Genomic DNA, 24787 nt, shown 5'->3' with positions numbered 1-24787 from the left:
TTCGGGGTGGGGTCTTGGGTAGGTGGGCCGGTGGTTTGCTATACAGGGTCAGCGGTTTACGCCCTGGACTAGCTAGAGAGTACATTCGGTTGGAAAGGTTAAGGGAAGTACTGACACGTTGGGCGGGGCGCTTGTAGGCACGAAACTTAAAAAAAAATGAAAGAAAGAAAAAACCCATAGAGCTCACTCCCCAACCCGACTGGAGTTGGAACAACATACCGGGGTGGTGACAAAACGCCTTCCCCCCCCCCCCCCCACCCCCCCCAAAATCTGCAAGAAAATCGACCCAACCTCGGCCTCGCTGTCATCCTCATCTCCTTGTTTTCTCGCCCCAAACAATTCGAGGGACATACACCAACCCAACTTACCACTCACTTATGCCCACTGTAGAATGGGCACAAGCTGAACCTGTGTTTTCTTTTCCTCCACGCATAGCAGGCTGACCCGCGGAACTACCTTTTTGTGATGCTTCTTGAACCCACCACTTATATGCTCGCTTCGTGTGTTTTGTGTTGTGGGGATCTGGGGTGTGGATGTGGATGTGGATGTGGACTGGTAGCGTAGGTAGGTGGAGGTTAGGACGCACCCCTCGATTCCTTTTTCTTCTCATGCTGGTATTGAATACAGTGACGCCCCGTGGGAGTGGTATGTCGATATAGTGAATCAAACCTTTTCTCACAAAATCGGGCACTCAATCGGGACACAGGTTCCTATTCTCCCCCCCCCCCCCCTCCCACCCTCCTTCCTCCTTGGTGAGCCTGGTGTCTTTTCGGGGTGCGGGGTGGTGGGGAAGATATGCTAGGTGGACATGTTGCGGAAGTTGGTGGCTGTTTGCTGGAAAGGCTTTTGTGTTGTGAGTTGGGGTGCTGAGTGCGTGGTGTTGTGCGCTGGTGTTCTGGATTTTGTCATTTTCACCGGGGGAGGGGTTTGGACGGGTATTTGGGAATTGGGAGTTGGGGTTATGCTCGTTGTCGTTGTTGCTGTACTGTTGTTTGGCGGGGTACGGGGTATTCATCCTGGAGTGGGACGGGGAAAAAGTGATAACGGTCGGACGAAAAAATCACCCACTTTGTTAATATTCTGTGGGTGAGAAGAGAGGTATGAAACGCCCTAATGAGAAACAAATATATAAAAAGAAAAGAAAAAACTACTTTCTACGGAGTTTATTCATTGCAAAAGCGGCAGGTATGGTTCTAAAGTACATATAGATGGCTAAGCACTAAATGTAGCCGCTACCTAAAACCAAAGCCGGCGCAGAGAATTCAATCTTCCTGCCTCTCTTTTCCCTCTGCTGCCTTCTTTGCCTTCTTTATTTCCCTGCCCGCCTGCGCCACCTCCGCCACCCGCTCGGCGTCCCACTCCTCCATCCTCGTCATCTTCTCCACCAAACTCTCCTCTCTCTCCATCATATCTCCTGCCATCATTCCCGCTTCCTCCCTCATCCTTCTTGCCATCATTTCCTCCATCTCCTTTTCCTCTTCCTCCATCTCCTTCTCTATTCCTTCCCTCTCCTCTCCTCCCCTCTCAACCCTCTTGCCCTTCTTTCTCTCTCTCTCAAGACTCTCCGCTATCTCCGCCTCCCTCTCCGCTATGTCTCTCACCACCCGCTCCCGAAACTTCACCTGCTTCCTCCCTATCTCCGCCTCCAACTCCACAATCCTCTTCGCCACCCTCTCCTCCTTCCTCTGCGCCCAACTCTTCTTCGTCACCTTCTTCCACAGCCTCATGCGCATCTCCTCCTCCCTGCCAAACCGCTGTCTCTCCTCCTCAATCTTCTCCTCAGCGGCCAAGTACGCCTCGTTTTCCTCCGCCTTCTCGAGCGCCTCGTTCTGTCGCGTTAGTGCCGCCTTGTTCTGCCGATACCGCTGCCGCTGCACGGCGGCATTGGTGATCATGACCCGCATCTCCGGCGTTATGACGCCGTGGAAGGCACGGCCGTGCCCGAGGTGGTACCCGACACGCTCTAGGCGTAGGCGGATCTGGTTCCGGGCTTCGCGTGCGGCGATTACGATGTCCTGTGTTTGGTCGCGAGCCTCGCGGAGGGCGTTGAGGCGTGCGGTGCGCGCGGCGGGACTGTTTGGGTTGGGGTACTCCATGCTGATGGGTTTGTTGCAGGAGTGAGGGCGGGGGGTGGAGAGGAGTGGGGTGGGTGGGGACGGTTCCCGGTTTTTGTGTTGGTTATTTTAGGCGGTTTCTCTTTTTTGTTGTTGTTGTTGTGGATTTAGTGTGGGGAGCGCCGGTGTGGTATTTATGAGTGGGAGTGTGAGTGTGGGAGACGTATCTTGGCTTGATATATTTTGCCCAGCTTGTGTCGACTTCCGCTGGGCACTACGATCAACAATATCGTTGGGGATAATAGTGCCAAGATCCGGTTTTTATCTGCCGGTGCTTATTGTACATGTGTGTTCTTGTACGAACATGAGCTCAGAACCATCGTGGTTCCTAGTGGTTATGATGTTCTGACCCATACGCCGGACTCTACCCATACGCTGATATCATCGCATAGGTTGACCCACAGGGCCGCTGTCACTCGATGGTGCTACTAATTCATGAATGGGTAGCTACGGTTCTATGAGCTACCCAAATGCTGAATCCTTCCTGTGGGCCACGGCGGATCGATAGCGTTTTTCGCTGAATCAATCAATAATGGAGTCCGGGACTTAAAATAAAAACCCTGATTATATGATTTGACTTGCAAGCCTTTGCACTAGCGTGAGATTGTATGGTCGAATCATTGCACTGAGGTGGTATTTATATTTGATTGAGAATTGATCAATTGAGTGACGCATTGAGGTAGGAATACGTTGCTGATTCTGGCAACGAATGTCTGATTCTGTCATTCCCATTCTCATTTAATCTTATTTCTATGTAAGATCATGAGAGCTCGAGCCTTTACCTCCACCTGCCAAGTCAGCTCGAGCTCTATGTCAGGCTCGCGCTCATCACTAGTTCAATATCAACGTATGGGTCGGAAGAAGGAGCAATATCAACCAATGGGCTACCCATACAGGTTACGGTACCCATCGGTGAACAGGTCGTGCCATCTGTAAACGTCAGGAGTTTGGGTAGCGTTCGCATTTGGGTCAGAGCAAATGCGTCACCTATCAACAGAGGCCTAGACAACCACCTAGACCACCCGGAATGAGGGCCTGGATCCCCTCGCATCGATCTGAGGACCACGTATCCGCCGCTTCAACTGATCCACTGTCGTTGTTGCGTTTTGCCGAGTGATGTTCTGTGTTCTGTGTTCATGCTGCATGAGCGGGTGGCTTTATCGATAGAGTCTGCCGTCACTGTCGGTTACGTACTTTATTACAACCAGGGGTCTAGGGTGAGGGATAGGTGGCGTGACAGGTTGTCCCCTGTTGTGTCGTATAAAGAGGGAAGCTCTTTCAAGTAGTCCTCTCGATATGATCATCCTCTCTTACTATCTAATCACTGTGTATTTTCCTGCAGTTATTTATTAGAACTCGCAAGCATTACAGTATCAGCCACTTCTCTAAGCACGTTTTCATTGAGAAGCAAGATGCTGTCTATTACAGCCTTGATTCCTGACCGAACGAAAGGAGAGCATTCACTCTATCAGAAACTGGACAGGTTTTTCTCAGTGCATGCAATATTTATTTTTTGTAATATGAATACAAGGGAGGACTTCCACCCCATGGCTGAGTACATGGATATCATTATGATTATGAATGATAGGAAAGACTAGTGAAATATATAGAAGAACCAATGCCAGACAAGCGCAACAAGATAATTATAAAGTATTTTTCCCTCTCGACACCAACCAGCAGAAATGGAGCGACCTAAAAGCGCTCATAACTCTTCCCTGCGCATCTGTCAGCACCATCACAGAATCCGTGAGTAAGGACATCGACTTACTTTTTTACCTCCCCAGGGCCATTGATTATTCCACTGCACAGGAACGCCGCCTCCTGGGCAAGGATGTCCTCCGCTGTTCTCTCCGTCCCTGTTGGCAGCATGGCCATCTGCCCCCTGATTACTTCCATCTCGACTCCCTGGGTCCCGTCCAGCCCAGACCCACACGCCAGCAGATGGAACACCTGCAAGTACCTTTTTGCCAAGGCTCTCACCTTCTCCTCCGCGTTTCCCTTCTTGCCCTGCCCCCCAACCTGCAACATCTCTTTGACCAACCTAACCTCCCCCAGCAGCTCCTCCAGGGCAGCCCTTCCCCGGCGCTGATACTCATCATCGCTCACCTCCCACTCCTCCCACCCACAACCCTCCAGCGCCTGCTTCCACATCCCCACCTCCTTCAAAACCACCCCCGCAGTCCCAAGCTCAGCACCTAAACACCGACCCTGCTGTCCCCATGCCAGAGCACACGCCTCCATCCTCTCCAACCGCCCCATCACGCTCCTCGCCCGCGCAGCATTCTTACGCCCATGCTTCTTCTTCTGCACTGGAAAGAGCCCCAGCTCCTGGACCAGCTCGGCTGTCAGCTCCGCCTCCTGCACCGTGAAGCGCGCCTCTTCAAGCGTCCGCTGGTCCTCCTCGGAGTACGCCGGCGCAAGGGGGTCCTCGAGGATCGTGAATTCCTCCTTGACTGTGGGGAACGGCGCGGCAAGCGTCGTGGCGGCGGGTCGTTTTGGGGCGCGCCGGGCTTGCGGCAGCTCCGAGAGATGGCCGCGGCCTTGCTCGGGGAGCCAAGAGGGCGCGGGGGGCTTGCGGCGCTGGCGGAGGGAGTAGGGGCTGACGTGCGGGGGGGACGAGGGTAGTTCCTGCTTGATGGCGGGCATTGCAGCGGCGGGGAGGGGCGGGGTGGATGGGGTGGGGAGCCTAGAATGGCGGTTGATGCTGGTGGTTGCAATTGGCAGGCGCGTGCGTGGTGATGAGAGGCGAGCACCGGGTAATGGAGTGCGCTGGTGGCAGAAGCATATAATATTTTGTGGGCTCTGGGGGGCGGAAGAGGGCGCCCTATTTATACCCTGGAAGGGCCGTAGTATGGAGGTGTGGCTCCGCATGGAATTGCCGTTTCGGGGTGCAGGGGCGGTATTCTATGGCGGGCCATAGAATGGAGGTGCGGGTGGCTGCAGGTGAGTCGGTGTTGTTTGTAGGGATCGTGCATGGGGATCTGTCTTGCTGGCTGTTTGGCAGGTTCGAGGACTGGGTGGTGGGGGTGCTTTTAAGGGTAGTCCTATTCTAGTGGTGGATGTGGTACTGACTACGAGTGCTTTCTCGCTCCCGCAGAATATGTGCTAAGCGCGACTGTGATGTTGCAGATTGTCAACATGGTATCATCACATATTGATCTGACTCGAGGCTCATCCATCAAGTGACTCCCCTTACCTTCTCTGCTCCGGTTATCAAGAGTGGTTGTTGGTCCATTCCTACAACCGCCGTTTGTTGATATTCTTTTCGCGGGTGTGAATATTTACCACATTCACCCAATCTCCCCCGACTCAAGCATACGGTGCCGCCCTACAGCACCACCGCTACCGTAATGCAGGATTACCAACAACGACAGGCGTAACCCCCGTCATCTCCCCACACAGGAAAATACGTATACTCTTCCACAGTCGACGGTACTGCGCATAAAATATTTAGTCGCTTTCATCCTTTCCGCCGACATGCCCCATCATCCCGGACATGACCGTACAGCGATATATCACTCGTCAAATCTGCATTCCAGTGTTCTTATAGTCGAGAGGGCGTTGTGCGTGTTGGTGTATTAACAGTGATGCGGGTGGGGAGTTGCACCTTAACCCACCCAAGTGGAGGTGCTGGCCAACACCCCCCCCCCCCTTTTTCCGCAATCCTATCTTTCCAACCTCTTCACCATCCCACAAACATCTACCCATCGCATGGGTTTCCACCTCCACACCAGACACTCCAACCCCCCCGCCCCCCGCCCCCCCCCAAAAAAAATACCCTCCGCGAGATATCATATTCGCTTCACAGTGCGTCACCCGCCCCCCCACCCCTGTTGCAGCGCAGGAAGCCAAGACACGAGTGATACTCTGTGAGTCTTGGCTAGCCGGTCCTAGGCAACACCCCCCACACCCGATGGGGCGTAGGGTTATGGCTTCTTTGTTCGTTAGTGAGTGTGATGGGGCTTGTGGTGCTGTCGCGTATGCTGTCATGTGGCGGATGTGCGGACGCCGTGGTGCGGTGGGGAGGTGTGTGGGGTTATGGTTTCCCAGGGAGGGGGAGTTGCGAAATATCGCACGTTGCCAATATTATTAGTCGAGTACCAGATGTATCAATACAGGACCGGGATCCAAACCACGCAATCGGGCTCCTTATACGTATTTAAAGCATACATTTTTATTCCCATCTATACCCGACTGCGTCGGGGATGGTTGTTGTTAGCGGTTGGGTTGTTATTTGCCGTTGGTGGTTTGGTCTGGGTTGACTGCCGGTCGAACCAAAGTAGGAATGAGATCGGAATCTCCTTACCCACATATAAAACACATATCTAACCCGCCACTATACCCGCCTGCGCCAGAAATGGCTATATTTCAATGACTTTTGCTTTTTAAGCACCCAAGACCCGCAACCACGGCACCAACTCCACAAACCCCGCCTCCTCCCAACCCACATCCACATCCACATCCACATCCACACCCCTCCCATTCTCCAAAACATCAAACACAAAACCCCGCGCCACCCCCACCGCAGCCGACACCACCGCACACGACAGTCCTAGACGCCCTCCCACAGTAGCATTCCCCAATATTATACCGTTTACGCACCATCCTAAAGAAGATAGCAGCCAGGACCAACCCCCGTCGTCCTCCACCTCCTCTTAACACCCCCCACCACCTCCCGCTCCACCCACACATACGCCAGATCCACCAGCACAAGCGCACGACCCCTACAGAGCACCACATTGTATAATACGCAAGCCTACCCACCCCCCCCCCCCCCTCCCAAATACACGCATTACTCCACACCGGGCCCGAGAACACAAACAACGATCCATCCAGCTTCGCAATTGTCCCCAGTGTATCCGGGAGTCTCCAGTCCGCCAATGACAACTCTAGCAGGGGACCACTGCTGACCCCCTTGGCTTTGCCCCTGCGATCGATCGGTGTACGAGACGAGGCTGGGGTGGATGTACCAGTCCGGGCACCCTTTAGCGATCGCGACGAGCCAGGGGTGCATATCCTGGCAGCTCCCTGGAGCGCTCGTTCAGAGTTAAGGCGCGTGGTGCCGTCGGCATGCTGTAACGCCTGTCAGTTAGTATAGTATTGCTTTTTGTGGGACGGGGGGTAATACTTTATTCGTGTGAGGAGGGCGGCGGGCGGCACGTTATTGGGAGTCAGACTGGTTGATGGATTGCCTGGAGAGGCTGTGGAGACTTTTTTTTTGGGGGGGGGTGGCGGGGTTGATGGCAGCGCAGGTGCGTAATGGTAGGGGCATCGTCTTGGCAACCAGCTTTACCTCGTCGTGCATTTAAAAAAATCGTGTTTGCCCTTTGATATGCTTGGGCTGCCGTATATACACGATAGATCCATATATGCACCGGGCGGGTACCTAGAGGATTTACTTTCCGGTGAATGTTCTACGCGCCCTCAATGTTTTAGTTGGGAGTTTGAACGACTAACAGTGGGGTTTCCGGAAAACCGAGTGAGAGATGAGGTATATACGCAAATCTAGATAGATAAATGGCGCGTCTTCAGTCATCTTTGAAATCAAATATGAATTGGGTTTCTCGCGGAATATACATGGCGCATGATCTAGATTTTTTCGTTCAATCGAATAGATTTTTACCTCCTGGTGTATCTCCCCCGTCATAATTCTTAAATGAGTAAAACACGAGCTATAATCATCATGAATTTTAACAATTTAATATTTTTACATTAGTAAGAAGTTATTATATCGTATGAACGACTGCTATAGATCCATATCCGGTAGAGGATCAAGTGTAATCAATCCCAATAATGAACTATAGGAGTAGAAAACAAATAAAGCCGAGTGAGAAATACATAAACCAATCAACCCGCACGCCTCTCGCATCCCGCCCCTTCCGCTGTCAACGAACACATACCAAACCATCCCCCCTCCAACACCTACTCCGGATCCCCAAACACAACCTCCGTCACCCTTCTCCCCAACTCCGCATAAAACGCCCTCACCTCCGCCCAATACAGCTCATCTGCACTGCTCACGCCCTGCCCCACCAACCCGTAAAACGCAAACCTTTCCACCACCGACACCCACATGCCCTCAATCAGCCCCACCATCTGCACTCTCTCCTCTCTCTCAAATGGGGCCGCATCGGCCTCGCGCGCGGCGTAGACGTCAAGGTGCTTCCCGAGCGGCCAGGTGAACTTTAGCATGTTGCGGATGTCGAGGAAGCGCGTGGCGTTGTGGTATAGGTCAGCGCGCGCGTTGGTGGCGCGGTAGATATAGGCGGCTTTTTTGCCCCAGTAGCGGGGGTCGGTGAGGCGTGGGGGGTACAGGTAGGTGTCCATTATGTTGGCGGGAGAGAGATGTTGTGGTTTTTTCTGGGTGGGAGGGAGTGGGGGTGGGAGGTCTTTATATGAGCAGATGGCTCCGGGGGTGCTGGTGTTAGTTGTTAGGATGAATTTCTATAGCTGGCCGGAGAAAGGTGTATAGAAAAGTGGACTTGATGGCATTGCTTCTCGGGAACTCAAGGATAGCCACGTGTGGGGCTTTCTTGTAGAAATCTGGAGTTCTTTGAGTCGTATTGCCATGTGGCCGATGGCATAGAACCAGGACTAGTTACTTTAGCTCCGGATCTGAAACGACCAATACCCATCTCTCCGAGGTACGTATCAGTTCATTCAATTAGGCTTCTGATTGGATAACCTCGATCTTGACAGCGTCAAGTTTTGTTGGAATCAATCTCTTCTGCTTAGTCGCCGAAGGAGCACATATCATCATTCCCGCCTGGTGTTGTCGATATCTGGTACTCGAATTCTATAATTACTCATATCGTAAGTGGACATCAGCGCATATCATTATAAATCCTAGCCAATTGATTGGTTGTGCTTACCGTTTAGAAACATCTACCAGAACAATACATACTTTTCAATGGGAGTTCGAAGCTCGTCTTACCCTACCCTTCAAAAATCCTGCGAGTATTTAAGACCTGGGACCCTAGTTAGCTCACATTCTCTACATCTTCCACCAAAACTAACCCGCATTCTCTAGCTCTCTCACCTTCAAAACCAACCTAGTTAGTATTCTATCTAAATCACCTTCTAACACAACAGTTTCCCAACCGAATACCTAACAAACCCAAACTCACACAATGGACCAATTGCAATATGAATACGTCGTCTCTCGCCTCGATATCCGCGCTTCCCAACTTGCAGAATTCTACATGTGGATGGGCAGGCTCAGTTCTACCCTCATAGACTGCGCCAGACACGTCGGCCCTCGCAGCCGCCGAGTCCCGGCAAGCTACACCATGTCCGAGCTCACCAGGTATGCCCAGGTTCTCAAAGACTCCAACCTCTCTGAGCTGTTCACCCGCAAGCTAGACCGCATGGCCAACGCCCTGATCCCGCGCTTTGACAACGGCGATGACCTCACAGAGCAGGGCCAGCAGACGCTGAATGTCGTCAAGCATTACCATCACCAGAAAGAGAGGTTGCTGAATGAAAGGGCAATTTTTGTCGGGCTTTTGGAGGAGAAATTTGGGATCTTCCCTAGAAGTGACCGCGCAAGGGAGGCCAGCGCGGAGCTAATTATGTTATCGAAGGCGGCGTATGTACCGTATTCATATGAGGATCAAAAAGAAATTATGAGCGAGAAGTTCAACAAGACGACGACAAATTTTAATTATGCTTCCAAGGCCTGGTATTTTCCTAAGTCGGGGGTACTCTCCTTTGAAACTTAATTACAGAGGATCGTTGATATGACGTGGTGATATTTTTATTCTATTCACCGTGATATTTTTCCTTTCCGTTTGTTATCGCTTGCGTTTGCTTCATTTGTTTTGTTATAATTAACATTTTCACAGTTATTTGCGCAGGTCGTTTTAATGGTTATGAGTTTTTCCTGATGCCTTTTTTTTATTTTATTACGCTTGGATTATTAGGAATTAAATTTATTCGTTTCCAAATAAACTCCAGTTTCGTTAAATCATGATTCCCATGCATAAGTTAGCCATTAATTCTTTTAGAATCCTTTCGTCTGATAATACTGCCCGCCAGAATTGAGCAGGGTTTCCAATGAGCAGACTGTAGTATAATAGCCAACGAGACTTAGCCCAATAACAGTTAAAATATTTTAGTTCTGCTATATATAGGATTATACACCCGGGTTAGTAAATAAAGCCCAGGCTGGTGATATCTAGTTCTGTTTCATAGGTAGGTTTTATGTTGAGTTCGAATGATATATATAACGCTTTTCTATCGCTCCTTATATCACCAGGAATGTTATTGAATCCTTTTAATTAATCAAAGACATTGAAACAGATGGTCTGCAAATAATCACCCATAACCAATTGATGACCCGTATTCAAAAATCGAGTGAAAATAATCCGGAAGCTGGAGGACCTGACCTAAAGTTACGCTTGTAGACCGCCGGATAGTTCCAAGTATCAAGGACCCATTGGAGCCTTGGAACCGAGCATCCCAGCCTAGGTGTGAGAAGAGACCACGGATAAAATGTTTAGTTATATGTATCTGTGAGCAAATTTTACAGCCTTGGCGCGGGCCGCATTCCTGCCAGACGAATTGGCGAGTCTTTTATAGAAAATGTTTTTGTCGTCCCTTATGCCAATAACGATATAACCTTTTTTTTTTTCACCGTTCACGCATTCAATGAGGACGTGTATGAGTTAATCCCAAGCTTTGTATGTAGCACCGGGAATATATCGTTTCTAAATAGTATAACCTTCGTTGTTGTGGTCAATAAGTATTCCCATTGGTGAATTTTCTTCTACCGGGAGTCCGGGACAGCTATGTTTACTGGATAAAGAGCCACTCCCGAGTTCGGAAGGGATGTAACATATGTTGTACCGTTCACCTTGATATATCGGTAGTCTGTAGTGACTGATTATCTATATCTATAGATGTCATGGATAATTGACTTCGATCGTACATATATTGGCCGGACATTGCAATATCTACTCAGAGGTCGTAAATTGAACAGCGTTATTTTATTTCCTTATGCTTTGGCAAATTTGCGGCCGGATGCTGCATTGCACTTGTAACCTGTGTATCGTTATGGGCTCGCATGAATCAGCTGGTTGTCTGAAGTACTGATTGGTACGGGAGTCACAGTCTCGAGACCTGGCGAGACGGCCCTGGACAAGACGAGATGTCGAGTGATGTTAAATGATCCAAAGCAAGGTGCTTCCTAATATTTAGGCTTCCTCATGCTCAGACTTCCTCATCCTCAGACTTCCTCATTCCTCATGCACAGTGTTTTGAAAAATTATGTGTGCGTTTTAGCCCCAAGATTTATCCATCATTTCTTGCCAAGAATATCTGGTCTTTACTCTAAAGTAAAGATTAACGGATTGAAGTACAAATTTCTACCTCAAACCCAGATTGAGTTTAGCTTGTATTAGCCTCGAGATTCGTTTCGAGACTTACCTCAGGTCTTGAAACTTCAGAGACTGTAATGGGACGATACAAGACAAAACGAGACTTGGCGCAAAATCGTCTCGTCTTATCTCTTGCCCATCATTAGCCTAAAGGATAAATCTCTGGCCATCTTGTAACTTATTTTGCAAGTCCAACAACAAAATATATTGGGTATCGATCTCTCTCCCTGGCCTGGGAACTGATAATGATGGAGCCTAAGACAGTCAGTATATAGAAGCATACTATCCTCCGGTGAAGTCCCCTTTGAATTCAATTATGCGGAAACACTCCCCAGCTCGTAGAAATTGCGTTATCAATGTGTCTGATCGAAGTATGCGTACCAATGATTATCTCCACCGATACTCATTCTAAGATAGAGTGTGTCTCCCTTGCTTGTTATATATTCTACGATATAATGCCTGATGGCATCTGCCAAGAGTACTTAGTATGTTCTGTTCTCATCCTTTCCCGGCACTCAACTTATACTCAGTATTAAATCCCGCCATAGCTATACACAGAGACAAACCTATGGTATATCAAACTTCAGACCTCCTAAAAGCACCCACCCTTGATACCTGTGGGCTCTGTTCCAATCAGCGGTAATTCGAGTGACAGATTATGACTTCAATTCACAACCGGATCGTCCTCCGTTCCCAGGTCCTGACGTTATTCCTCCTCAGTCGAAATGGAATGGATAGATTTTGTCTCTTCAATGAAGGTACTACCCCTGAATGCGATTAGGAAGAGCGGGAATATCGACTACTCGAGCTCTGCATTAGCTACCCCCGTGATGGTCCAAGCATATTTTGGCATCACCGAGCGTGCCAAATCTTATATGGTGTCAAATCGCGTAGACCTTTAACAACGTGGAGGCCACGTCATGCTATAGACATCCAGTTTCAATCGATGCTTGCAACTATCACCTTCCGGCCGTTCATCACTATTTGTTAGATTCTCTCAAGTTCACCGCAACGCTAGTTGTTATAACGATAGTTTATGCCGCATTATTACATATATCCATAGATGTGAATAAGAAAAACAGGGAAAGAGAAAGATAAAAGATGGAAAGGCAGGCGACAAGGGCCCGGGGGAAAGAAAGGAAAAAAGGTATACTCTTACACAAGCCGGTCTTGGCATCCCACACAACATAAAAAACATCATGATCATATAGTAGTACAAATCTCATAACTTAGCATCATCCTCGCGACCATCACAAAGGCCCCTATCGCCGGAAAACTAATCAAAAAGAGATACAATGGAATTGCGTACGGCGGTAGCCTCTCAGATGGCACCAATCTAGGAATCCCTCCCCAGTTACCCTCCCAGATCCCCTCCGCAACACCAGCAGCAACGTTCTCGCCGGCGAAGCGATCAAGAAGAGTTTCTACCACTATGAACAGAATGAGAGAGAAATGACCGATCACCAAGGAGGTCATGATCCACCATCGCTGTTCGGCTGTGCTCCGGCCGGGATCGAAGTTGGTGAGCCAGTATATCACCAGATAAGGCAGTGCTATGACTGCGACAACCGTCAAGGGCATCATATAGCTCCGGAATATCTGCGCTTATTTTTAGTAAAGATCCATCAATCACTCCCATGGCTATAGGAACCAACCTCCCATTCGGACGCCGGAGTTGAAGGCTGTTCTGGGGCTCCCACGCAAGCCTCTCCCACCGCACAGCTTATGAATCTACGGGAGGGCACCATCTCTGTAGCTACGTTTCGATACTCTGGTCTCTCCAATCCCGCGCTGCGAGCGGCCTGGTCCGGTTGTCCTTCTGTCTGTGAAACTGGGGAGTTAGTTGCTGAATCCCGTTGCACTTCTATTTTCTCGGACTCCATAACTGTGGCCTGTAGTTGCTGCGAACCAAGTGGGCGTGTTACCGTGTACGGTGGTTCGGTTGGAATCGGGAGGTTTATAGCATTTTCCTGTGGCCCTTCCAAAGTCCTTGGGCCCTGGACCTGCTCCTGCGGCGCTCCCGTCCCCGGGCAGCCCGTGGCAGTATCCCCCGGCAGTTTACCATATAGAGGTACGGATATTCAGGTTGGCAGAGCGCAGCAATGAGATTTAGAAATGACATGAACACATAGGGTAGAATTGTCAATGAGTACGCCGCGTATCCGAAGTGGGACATCTGGTCACCTCGCCCTTGGTATAACTCGAACGATCCATAACAGATTTGCGCGATAGCCGCAAGCGGCTTAAATACACTGTAATTGCATGCGATATCGATGTCGCTAATCCCGAACTCACCGCTCATATTCTTCAGGTCCGGAGTCACATCGTAGCTCGTCGGAACGCGGATATAGCCGTAATCACCTATGGCCGGGACTGTTGAAACTACCGAGGCACTTGAGCCTAAGGTGATCCATCTCTTCATTCGTTCGCGGAAATCTACTGGCTTCTCCGGATGTTCGCCATGGATACTGAAGTAATAGGGATCCAGCAACTCCCTTACTGACCTTAGTCCGACGACTCCCTTGCTAAATACGATGTAGATTATTGCACTTACGAAGGTTTATGGTTCTGTACGGGCACCAACATACAGAGCGCACCCGCATGCTGTGCCCTTTTCAATCTGTCCTTTATAAATATTGGACATTGAAAAATTGCTTCCAGCGCCATCGTGATACCAATTATCGGATGGACCAAGGCCCATGCTATGTTCCGTACCTGGATATAGGCTCCGGATCCAGCGGGTGTAAGGACTGTGAGGGCATGAAGCCCATAGTTCAGAAGAAAGAACTTGATAACATCACCCCATGCATTTTTCTGGCAAAGAATATCACCACTCTGGACAAACCTTGGTGGGTTTTCGGTTGGAGGATTCTGCATGTTGGTATACGGACTAGGGAATGGCTTTGCTGGGTTGTCCTGGACCTTGTATTGCGCTGTCAGCTTTCTTGCATAAACAATGGAATGCTTAAGGTTAACATACGAGTGGAATTCTAGGGAAGAAACTACAAGTCTTCAAAACAAGATTCTTCGCTGATATCGACCCCTTAACTACTTGCTGAGAGGTGATTCAGCTCGCTAGAGCCTGCCAACCACAACACGCTCAATCCTACCCATTCACGCGCAGTCGGCGATCGATTGGGCCTTGTACTCCCGTTCCCCGATTCGGTCCTTGTCCGACTGTCGTAAACACGCTTCCGATCTCGCTACTCAGTTAGGTTTAAAATCGGGCTGCTTGGGCGCGTTCCTAATCTCCCTCCCGGACTCCCCACAACCAGATATCCAATGCTTCATCTGGGCATCTCGCACTAGAATGAGTACGGTAATAACGTTGAGAGGTTCTTACTACTCGGGGCAGGCAAAAAGTACCGGACAATGCAAGTTTTGTCTCTGGGCTTTTTTTGCAGTGGTTCACGCCTAGCACGCGCGCCCATTGGTGAACCAAAACCTGCATTGTCCGGTACTTTTTACCTGCCCCGAGTACGCTGCAGCAGGACCAGCAGGGCTGAGTCTGAGGATCCCCATTTTTATATGGTGATTTTCGATGTCGCTGCCACTTAATTGTGCACGCCTGGACCACCCGTGGATTCGTCATTCTCTCTCGGCCAAGGAAGGGAAACGTGGCTAGCATCACCAATTATTGAGCATTGATTGAGTTAATCTCTTACCAATCGGTTATATAGATCTCCTCTGACTTACTCTATATTCTGCACGGCACAGGGTTGGCGTTACACAGCACAACGCGCGCGCGTGCGTGTTGGAATAGTTCGCACAGGTAGATAGAGGAGAGCTGCACTTGATGCAATAAGAGAAACGGCGGTCCTTTTATACTACTGGTAAATGCAGTAGGAGTAAACAGGGAATTCCCGAGAGTGGGAAACTCAAACTTTTACAGTGCCTTCCTTATACATATGTACCAATTTCGGATCCCATGAGGACTACAGGAAAACCACACCTTTTGACTCTGCTGGAAAAGGATGAGGCTTTTCCACCTGACCAAGGTATAGAGTTTACTTGTCCATTTAAGCGTCTGTGCGTCCCTGCTCGCGCTTGTGTGGCTTTGATCAACCGGAGTTGCAGTTGTGCTAAGCTTCTATGACATAGCCGCGATTGTTAGGTACAGCATTCCTTCCCCCCCAACAACCCATCTCTGCCCAGCACCCGCACAATGAAGTGTATGCATTCACCACGCAAAAATACTTATACTGCACAGATACGCCCTCAGGGCTTCGGGTGAGTGACTGCCTCTGCAGCTCTCCGGAACCTCAATTTACGACTAGCTAGTTGAGGAATCTACGGCTAAAATCAATGGAGAGACATTTATCCATTTTCTTTACCTCTGGGGATTACTTACCGGCTACACGTAGTTACCACATTTCATAAATAATTTATGCGTAATGGAAAGCGAGGTAGATCACCGGATGCCTAAGACAGGGAAACTCACGACTACACGTCACCACGCACATCTTCGACGCGACAATAGAAATCAATTCATCGAGCACCTAATCTTAACTACCTCATTCAGTTATGCAAAGCGGCTGATCTCATGACATAAACCATACTCGCTATTGAGACGATCCTATCTAAAGCTTCCAATATCTTTTTGTGCATTGAGTCTTCACCACGGGATCTCGTGGTGGTAGTTGGGATGCTCTCCCACTCGCCCCGTGAAGAAACGCGTCGTAACGCTCGATTGAACCCGAAGGGACACTGCAAATTTTCGAGGGGGGTGATTCTAACTGTGAGTGGAAGGGAATAAGAGCGAGGCGGGAGTGGCTGGAAGGGAGGCCGGCCGTGACAACCGAATGCACCTGTAGTGCACGTGCACTTGCCGATGCCGGCCGGGTGTCTTAAACCCCACAGATCTCCATAAATCCGTAGGTGAACTCGATCTGATTCTGGGGGAGGGGGCAAGTGCTGTTGTGCTGAGAATTTATGTTCCTCACTCACCAGTGCCGGCAGCTTATCTATGAAGGACTTCCACGGTCCAGCCTGTCATCCACGCCGCTGCTCTGTGCCGCGGGAGCTAAGACGCGCTAGCGCTAGGCGCAGCTTCACCGCTGTCTACGAAAAGTGGGACCTGTAAAAATACCATGAATTACTTTGAGGGATCTAACTGTATAGAAGCATTGGCAGGACAATTTAGGAGCACCACGGCCACCCTGGCCCACATCCCGACCGGTTGCGGGTAGGTGTTTCTATGCCTCTTCCTATCGTTATTATCGTGCTTCTCGCTGCCAAGATATGCATTGGTCATGACGGCAGAGTGAACTGAAGGATTGGATTAGGCACGTGTCCTATCCCGGGAGTCGATGTGGTAGGGCTTAGGGCGCGCGAAGTCATACTAAGGGTTCCTACTGGCGGGTGCGTCACAAACCGTCACCCGCACGCACGCACGCACGCACCCACAAAGTCCTACCTTTGACCGCCCTTGGCCGCCTGCCTATTAGTATAAAAGGATCTATTTTTGTATGTAGTAATAAAACAAGCAAGTTGTACGCGAATTCCACATCGATGCTACCTGGGGCGCCGGTGGAGGGAACACAACATGGGTTGGGCGTAGTTTAAGGGACCTATTAACTACCTGCCGGCGGGCTGATACCCTGGCTACAAGTTTTCGAATGGCTGCTAGTTTCTTGCTGCGGTAAGTGGTCAGCGACGGTTTAGATTTTTTCATGATCTACATACAAGTTGGTATTGCAGGTTTAGTTTGTTCAGTCGAAGATGAAGTTCGGTTTATATCACGAGCCTTTGGAGCTGGATTATCTTATCGAATCTTATCTTATCCACCTCGTGTCGATAAGATTATCAGATCAGATCCACCCGGCCAAGACTTAGCGAATATACTCGAGCACCAACCAAACCAATTCCTACTCTACCGGGGCTATCTTCAAACTCACGATGCGTCGCTCGTGAGACGGGTAGAGAAGTTGTAAGAGAGCATCCACTTCCGGGTGTTTCTTGGCCGCATGTGCTGTTCCCTAATTTTTGCCTTGTGGAGCCCTTTGCTCGGTAACCTGTGTATTATACAGATTCTAGATCTAGTGACAAACGAAATATAATTTACACGTCTTTTCCTCATCACCGGAAAGGAGTCGTACGTACCCACTTGAACGGTACCTGCGGCGCGCAAGACAGGAATCCCCCCACTCTTCATGTTCTCTACTCATATATCCGGTCTGCGTGTAACAGCGGGTCTGATTCATCCTCGTCTCCGCTATCTCGAACTTGACACAAACGCCTTGCATAAACTAAAAAGAATATATCCAATATTAGCTGAGTAACCAGCTTGGTAACTCTCCGCTGCTTCGCCGCACCAGGCATTACCAATGTGGCAAGTAAATTATTACCAAACGACCCCATGTACTCTACAGATCATGCTTCTTGGCAGACGACGAAATAAGGTCAGAAGGTCGACATGGATGATGGATACCAGATGAGATAGAGTTGGTGAGTCGCAACGCCTATCCCTGTATAATAACCCTGCCCCTGTCAGTAGCTTCACCGGACGTGCGAAAGCCTGTGCCGGTCAGCAGAGATGGAGATTAGCGAAGCTAGATCGCGATGAGGATGGAGATCCCGAGAGCTAGAGCCGCAATCCGAGGTGCTTCGTGGTGGGAATCTCCGCCGGCGGTGTCGTGTGGTCTGAGTTTCGAGGGGTTGCTAAAAAATAGTGGCGGGGTTGTTTTGCGGTTCGGCTCCGGCTGAGAGAGCCGCATTGACGGGAGGGAGCATGCTAATTGTGAAGTGGGAAATGGGAATTGGGGGGGGGGGGGGGGTCTTGAATCTATATTAATTCTTTACAGGCGTGTAGTATGGTCACATACATGTAATTCCATTACGATCTTTTTTTTGCTGTCGGTGCTTTCAAAATTTGTTTATCGAGTTGAGTGTTAGAACCGACTACACAAAGTACGCACTTTCTAGAACCCCAAAGTATAACTGACACCATCCCGTATTATAGCGTATATAATAGAATTATCCAATTGAAGACTTGATTTCCCACGGTCGTAACTATTACGGTGGTTGTGGTTGTGGTTGTGGTTGTGCTTCTCCGACAATTGCGAGGGAAAAAAAGCGTGCGGCCGAGTGATAGCTCATGCCCGCAACACCCTGCGCCGCACCCATGCGCCACACCCCACTTCTGACCCCAGCCCATACTGTAGATAGCACTACGGAATTGGGCAAACCTCCGAACTAAATCGGAACCCTAAACGCTCTACCGTAGCAATACCGCAATAATATCGTGCGTAACCTTACGGTATTTTTGCTAGGTATGGTACTGGATCCACCCGCTCTTTTTTTGGCACTGTACTTGTAGCTGCCATTAAGTGAATTTTTTGGAATAGGTTTTGAGACACGTTGGGAGTCTACAATAGCTGCTAACACAAACTCTCATTAAGCAAATTTTGTGGAATAGGTGTCTCCAATGGCTGTCTATAGACGTGGTTGTAGTTGGTTAACCAGAAGTGTTAGTTTCAAGAACCTATCACCATTCACATCCATCACCTTCTTCATCAAAACGATATATCAAGCTTCACGAGATCATTGAGGTCCCAGACAGACCTTACTCAAACTCGTCCAATGGATAAACCACCCCCGTTATCAATCTCACATAGGCCCGCTGTCGTCAGCACAAACATCTGTCAAACCACGGCGCATGGCGCATGTCACTATGCAGGGTCCACCACCACCTGCCCCTCCCTGTCGCTTAGCTCAACCGCCAACCCGCCCACCAAAATAAACCCCCCCCCTGCCGATATTTCTGTTACGTAACTACATGTACCCTTGCCCTGCACAACGCTGAGCAAGACACGCGCTAAAGCCAGCTGGAGGAGGTGGGTTTGTGGGACATAATGTGCCACAGAGGCGCTTTTCGCGCGGCGGGAAGCTTGAGAGTTCTGGAAGGAAGGATGTCAAGTGCTGATACGAGACGGCTGTGTGCGTGCGCTGTTTCGGGCTAGCTATCTACAATTGTAGTGTAGTGTTTGGACAAAACACCTTTTTCAGGGCATTAGTCATTGACCCACAGCCGGTAATGGGCGTCGGTATCGAAGCTTTGCTTGGGTTTCTTGACTGACAATTGCTGGGGGGGTATGGAGCATTGTCCGACAATGTGCCGGGTTTTGGGAGAGAGTGGCTGTAGCTACCTAGCGTGCTGGCTTGGTGGAGTCTGGTAGCTGGTATCGGTGTCGAGGGTGTCAATGACAGTATCATCATGTATAAAACCTCGAGCATCCTCCCCCAACAGCTACAACACCATCGAACAGCAAACCTGTCTTTCATCACCAGCTCATTCCTTTACTTTATTTCTTTCTTCTTCATTTCATTCCTCTAGCAGCCGGTTCTGCTCTTTCCATTTCCTTTTCCATTTCCATTTCCATTTCCACCACTCCTTCCGCTTAAACCCCACCCCCCACAAGCACCATGAAGTTCTCCACCTTCTTCACCACCGCCATCCTCCTGCTCTCCGCAGCAGCAGATGCCTTCCCGCAACCCGTCGCAGACAGCACCTCCCTAACCCTATTAATGAATTAAACAAAAAGCAAAACCTCCCTAACCCTCAACCCCATCCCGCACTCCAAGCGCAATCCCGCCGCCACGGCCCCCCGCCGGACCACAAAGGCAACCAGCCGAACCTCCAAGACCCGCGCCAAACCCGCCGGCGTCAGCAAAACAAAGGCCACCACAGCCGGCAAGAGAAAGACCACCGCCGGAACCGCCGGTAGGACGAAGTAGAAGGCGTCCAGCAGCTCCGAAGTATGCCTTCTCCCCTCGGCGCGCGGCAAGAAGGGCCTAGGCAAGCGTGCCTGCGGCCCCCACCCGAAAGAGAAGCTCACAAACTGCTCGCTGTGCCCGGGCCTCAAGAAGCGTGGTAAGGACCAGCGCAGCAAGAATAAGAATGTCCTGGTGTTGAGTGCTCCGGCGAAGGATAACGTTGACGACCTGGTTGATGATGTCGACTGTTGGCAGTGCACCAATGCTAGTAAGTTCTTTCCCCCTCCCTCCCTCCCTCCCTCCCGCCCCCGCCTCTCCTCCGGCCATAACTTGCTAACCTCCTCCCCCCCCCCCCCCCCCTCTCCCAATTCATGTGGCCAATTGGTTAAATTCACCGGCCCGCAAGTAAAGCGCGCCGCCGTCGACGCACTCAAGCGCAACCTGTCCGGCAGCTTGATCACCTACGACCGCGGTGACTTGGGGGCTAAGGAATGGCCGCACTATTACGGGAACGCCGAGGGCGCGCTTCCTGCTGCTGGCGGCGATCTGAGCAAGTACATCACGTTTCCGCTGCTCGCAGCCGGCTCGTACACGGGCGGAAACCCAGGCGCGTTTCGTGTGACTATTGGGCTGTCGGCCAATGAAATCCCACAAACAGTCAATGTGGTGAGTTTTCTCGTTTGTGATGCTTTTGTGGCGATGTGGGGTGCTAATGTAGCGGGGTGTGTGTAGATGAAGCATCCCAACGGAGACTCGACCACCTATGTCAAGGTGGAAAAGGGCAAGAAATAGGCGGTGCAATATCGCTATAGCTAAGTAGAGCTTATGAAGACGGAGCGGGGTTTAATTTTGTGAGCAGGTGGTTTTGGGGTGTTCAATGGGAATATGGGAAGGTGAGGTGGAAAATATGGGGGAAATGGGAAGTGAGGAATTCGGAAATCTATAGAATAGATATATGAAAAATAGACAAACATACACACTGAATTATATTCATTTCACACAGTAGAGACATGATAGGACAAGACAACCATCTTGTTCCCCTTCCCCGTCGTGCATCTCAAGGCGCGCATTGTAGATTAACTGCGCAGACTCACCACATCCCCGGGGGTGTGGTATACTATAACTCCTCTCAAGCCAGCCACCAAAATAACCAAATAAAAAAACAAATAAACTTACTAGGTACTAACGTCGCTTCATAACTTTTCATAGTAAGGCTGCATGTAATTAATGAGTTAAACAAAGATAAAAAAAAAAAAAAAAATCGCTTCACGAGGCAAGCGGCGGTGGGTGAGCGAGGCAAGACAGGCGCTTACCGCCAAGCCAAGCCAACACCACCCAGTCAGATACAGGCACCAATGCGCCACATAGCCGCGCTTCGCGTCACACAGCCGCGCTTCGCGCCACACAGCCGGCACTCTACTATATCCCTATCCCATGCGCCGGGCAGAGATCTCTCAAAATATTTCTCCCCATGGTGGCTCCGCCTGCTGCAGCGGCGACCGCGGCTGGGGCGGCGCGGGGGAGAGAGGGGGAGGGCTGGTGTGTGCGCGGGTATTTTGGATGGGGTGGAAAACATCTGCTATCAGATCTAGAGAGATCAGGGGCCATGAAAGCCCAATTACAAGGTATGTAGTTTCGGGTTCCTGCCTAACACACCCCGCCGCGCAAGAGGAAGAGTCAAGGCCGGTAAACAGATACTTTCGATTATACCGGCGGAGGTGCGCAGGGTTATTCAACAGTCTAGGCCCGTCTCTTTCCTCAGACGGCGCATGGCGGGAGATTATAGATATGGCGCGGTGCACTGCGCGCTTTGGTCTGTGATTTGTTCGATTTAGTATTTTTTATGGTCTTGCTACGCGCCTTGATCTATAATTCGTTCGGTTTATTATTTTTTTTTTGCGGTTTTTGCGATGGACAGCTAGCTCGACCTGTCGCCGGTACTGTCTAGATGACGAATATGTTTGGCTGGCGAATTGGTAGGTGGTGTCTTTTTTTGCTATAAAATGTATAGGATCTGATTATTCTTACTTTTCTCGTCAACAATTGTCCGTGATTTGCTTTAACTACGTCTACCTAGCCACCGTGAAAGTATTCCAGAATAAAACAGCCGTCGAGGCACTTCCACAAAGCTGTGCCGGAACGTGGCAGGCTTTGCCTCGCTCACCGCCGCTTGTTTATACGCCGCAGCGAGGGTGCGGCTAATTGGGGGGGGGGGGGGGACCCGGAGTGAGATAGGTTCATGCGTCTAGCTAGGTTTCTCTGTGAAGAGTCAGCGGTATCGGTGGCGGTATGAGTTTCGGGAGCCTAGTATCGGGCAGATATGTATATATAACTCCCTCCCGTCCCCCCCGAAGCCATTTCTTTCTCCATCAGCTCTATCAACTGTCATTCATTTTACCAGGTAGCTCCTTCTACCAGCCCATTCCCCCTTTCCCTCCTATTTTTCATTTTCTTCCCCTAGCAGCCGGTTCTGCTCTTTCCATTCCCTTTTCAATTTCCTTTTCCGTTACCAATTCCGTCCCTGCTCCTTCCACCTAACCCCCACCCCCTACAAGTACCATGAAGTTTACCACAATCCTCACCACCGCCATCCTCCTGCTCTCGGCAGCGGCCGACGCATTCCCACACCCAGTGGCCGACACCACCTCCCTAACCCTCAACCCCATCCCACATAGCAAGCGCTCCCCCGCCGCCACCGCGCCCAAAGCCGCCACCAAAAACAAGGCCGCCTCCCGAACCAAAACCACCACAAAGGCGAAGTCTAAGAGTATAGTTAATAAGGTCCAGTCTGGCGGCGTCAAAAAGAAGACCGCCGCCACCGCCGCCGGCGCAAAGGGGAAGAAGAAGACGGCCGCAAGCACCGGCGCGGCAAAGTCATGTCCCATGCCAGCCAAGGGCAAAGGCAAGGGCGGCAAGCTCGGGAAGCGCACAGGCGACGCCTGCGGCGCTCCGCCGTCACAGAAGGAACAGCTTGTAAATTGTGCTCCCTGCCAGGGCCTCCAGAAGCGGGGTAGAAACCAGAGGGAGAAGAAAGCTGCGGCGCAGCAGCTGACGAACCAAGTAATGGGGGGACCTGTTACGCCTGCAAACCCGCTGAGTGTTGACCATCTGGTCAGTGTGGGCGATTGTTGGACATGCCCAAGTATGTGCCCTTCATCTTTGATATTGATACCCACGTTACGTAGTGTATACACCATGGATATGCACCGCATACTAACAGCTAGAAAATTACAGGCAACAGGCCGGATGCTCCGGCTATCTTCAACGGCCGCCAAGTGAAGGAGGCCGCGGAGAAACTGGTCAGCATGAATGCTGCTAATGACCAGATCACGCCCGCTCAAGGAGGTCCCTGGCCTCACGACTTTCAGAACTTTGAGGGGGTAACAACGCCAAACGCCCAAGTCAACAGATATATTACCTTTCCGCTGCTTCAGGGGGGCGCTGTTTACACTGGGGCGGCGGGTCAGTTCGATGGCTTGTATCGTGTGACCGTAGGCGTTTCCGATACTAATAAGCCGATAACTCTGGACGTGGTGAGTATATTAACTCCCCCCCTCCTCCCCCGGGCGAAACTCTACGAACCATATTCGAAGGGTCTCCATGCGCATGCTGACGTGATGTGACTGTGCTTATTAGATGAGGCACCCGACGCTGGGTGAGCGTACTCCTGACAACAGAAATTCATACATAAGAGTGGCATCAAACAATGGTAGCTAGAGGGGGTGTGTGGGTCTAGAGTCGGGAGGTTTGAAGACTCGTGGGAGGGGACGGGGGTGAGGATGAGGACTCTAGATATTAGAACCTTGAATATATGCACAACTCTATATAGACAATTGACGATAGACGTCTTTTAGCTTCCTTCTTTTTTGAGTTATTCAGGTGCGAGTGATATATCTGACTTACATTTGCGGTTGAAAACCCCATCTTCGAATAAATCTATAGGAGGTTGGTGTTATTCCGAGGAGTGTCGGTGGAAGTAAGGTTGTGATAAGGTAAGGTGCGATAAGATAAGATCCAATCAGACACCTAGTCTGTTTCCATCCTCCGTGCTAAGTCCCGCTGCCGCCGCTGTTCCTGGACAAGATACATACTCTACATCCATGTAGAGCATTATTTTGTTTACTAATTATGGCCGACCCTCTCCACAGACGCACGTATGCGGCGCGGATATGCATGTCATGCGGGTAAATGCACACTTCAAGAGCCGCAACGTAACGCAACGCAACGCAACGTCGCCCTTGTAGATATAAAACCTTCATCAAAAGCCTCACGTCGCCGCAATCAGTGGTGATGCCGAAAAGCGCAATTGGACGTCTTGGGTGGCGAATACATGGTTGTGCCTTTGCACGGGGGGTCTAGAAGGTGGATTCTTTTTTTCGGCGGTGGTACATGGTGGTATGTGCTGCCCAAGAAGAAGTATGCGTCAATGCATCTAGTGCCCAGATATCCTAGTTCCTGCAACAGTTTAAAGCCTCACGTCGCCGTAGAGAAAGCTTTGTGAAACGATTACCATAGGGAACGGATTTCATGCGTACAGCGCAAGAATAATCGTAGGTCGCTGTCTAGAGGAGGATTCTGCGC

General features: G+C 50.4%; 8 protein-coding genes across 8 annotated transcripts; 4 read left to right on the top strand and 4 right to left on the bottom strand.

Annotated features, from left to right (window-relative positions):
• Positions 1–1262: 1262 nt before the first annotated feature.
• Positions 1263–2096, bottom strand: LAJ45_03706 (uncharacterized protein; the record flags this gene model as incomplete). Its single annotated transcript, XM_046113290.1, has 1 exon — positions 1263–2096. One exon carries the CDS (start codon positions 2094–2096, stop codon positions 1263–1265), a length of 834 nt encoding a protein of 277 aa, XP_045973583.1.
• Positions 2097–3816: 1720 nt separating this feature from the next.
• On the bottom strand, positions 3817–4985 carry LAJ45_03705 (uncharacterized protein; the record flags this gene model as incomplete). The annotated part of the gene is made up of 2 exons (XM_046113289.1): positions 3817–3829; positions 3883–4985. 2 exons carry the CDS (start codon positions 4983–4985, stop codon positions 3817–3819), a joined length of 1116 nt encoding a protein of 371 aa, XP_045973582.1.
• Positions 4986–8036: 3051 nt separating this feature from the next.
• On the bottom strand, positions 8037–8441 carry LAJ45_03703 (uncharacterized protein; the record flags this gene model as incomplete). The annotated part of the gene is made up of 1 exon (XM_046113288.1): positions 8037–8441. One exon carries the CDS (start codon positions 8439–8441, stop codon positions 8037–8039), a length of 405 nt encoding a protein of 134 aa, XP_045973581.1.
• An 803-nt stretch (positions 8442–9244) lies between these two features.
• LAJ45_03702 (uncharacterized protein) lies at positions 9245–9835 on the top strand (the record flags this gene model as incomplete). Its single annotated transcript, XM_046113287.1, has 1 exon — positions 9245–9835. One exon carries the CDS (start codon positions 9245–9247, stop codon positions 9833–9835), a length of 591 nt encoding a protein of 196 aa, XP_045973580.1.
• Positions 9836–12694: 2859 nt separating this feature from the next.
• On the bottom strand, positions 12695–14605 carry LAJ45_03701 (uncharacterized protein; the record flags this gene model as incomplete). The annotated part of the gene is made up of 8 exons (XM_046113286.1): positions 12695–13090; positions 13147–13500; positions 13554–13986; positions 14046–14102; positions 14167–14241; positions 14337–14413; positions 14472–14539; positions 14602–14605. 8 exons carry the CDS (start codon positions 14603–14605, stop codon positions 12695–12697), a joined length of 1464 nt encoding a protein of 487 aa, XP_045973579.1.
• Positions 14606–16136: 1531 nt separating this feature from the next.
• LAJ45_03700 (uncharacterized protein) lies at positions 16137–16816 on the top strand (the record flags this gene model as incomplete). Its single annotated transcript, XM_046113285.1, has 6 exons — positions 16137–16229; positions 16352–16365; positions 16451–16473; positions 16535–16561; positions 16616–16676; positions 16777–16816. 6 exons carry the CDS (start codon positions 16137–16139, stop codon positions 16814–16816), a joined length of 258 nt encoding a protein of 85 aa, XP_045973578.1.
• Positions 16817–19915: 3099 nt separating this feature from the next.
• Positions 19916–20998, top strand: LAJ45_03699 (uncharacterized protein; the record flags this gene model as incomplete). Its single annotated transcript, XM_046113284.1, has 4 exons — positions 19916–19987; positions 20075–20213; positions 20289–20872; positions 20939–20998. 4 exons carry the CDS (start codon positions 19916–19918, stop codon positions 20996–20998), a joined length of 855 nt encoding a protein of 284 aa, XP_045973577.1.
• Positions 20999–22765: 1767 nt separating this feature from the next.
• On the top strand, positions 22766–23829 carry LAJ45_03698 (uncharacterized protein; the record flags this gene model as incomplete). Its single annotated transcript, XM_046113283.1, has 2 exons — positions 22766–23348; positions 23441–23829. 2 exons carry the CDS (start codon positions 22766–22768, stop codon positions 23827–23829), a joined length of 972 nt encoding a protein of 323 aa, XP_045973576.1.
• Positions 23830–24787: the final 958 nt, after the last annotated feature.

The sequence above is a fragment of the Morchella importuna genome, assembly GCF_003444635.1.
Source record: "Morchella importuna strain M04M26 chromosome Unknown Morimp01GS008, whole genome shotgun sequence".
NCBI lineage: Eukaryota > Fungi > Ascomycota > Pezizomycetes > Pezizales > Morchellaceae > Morchella > Morchella importuna.
This window is presented reverse-complemented; position numbering and strand designations above follow the sequence as displayed.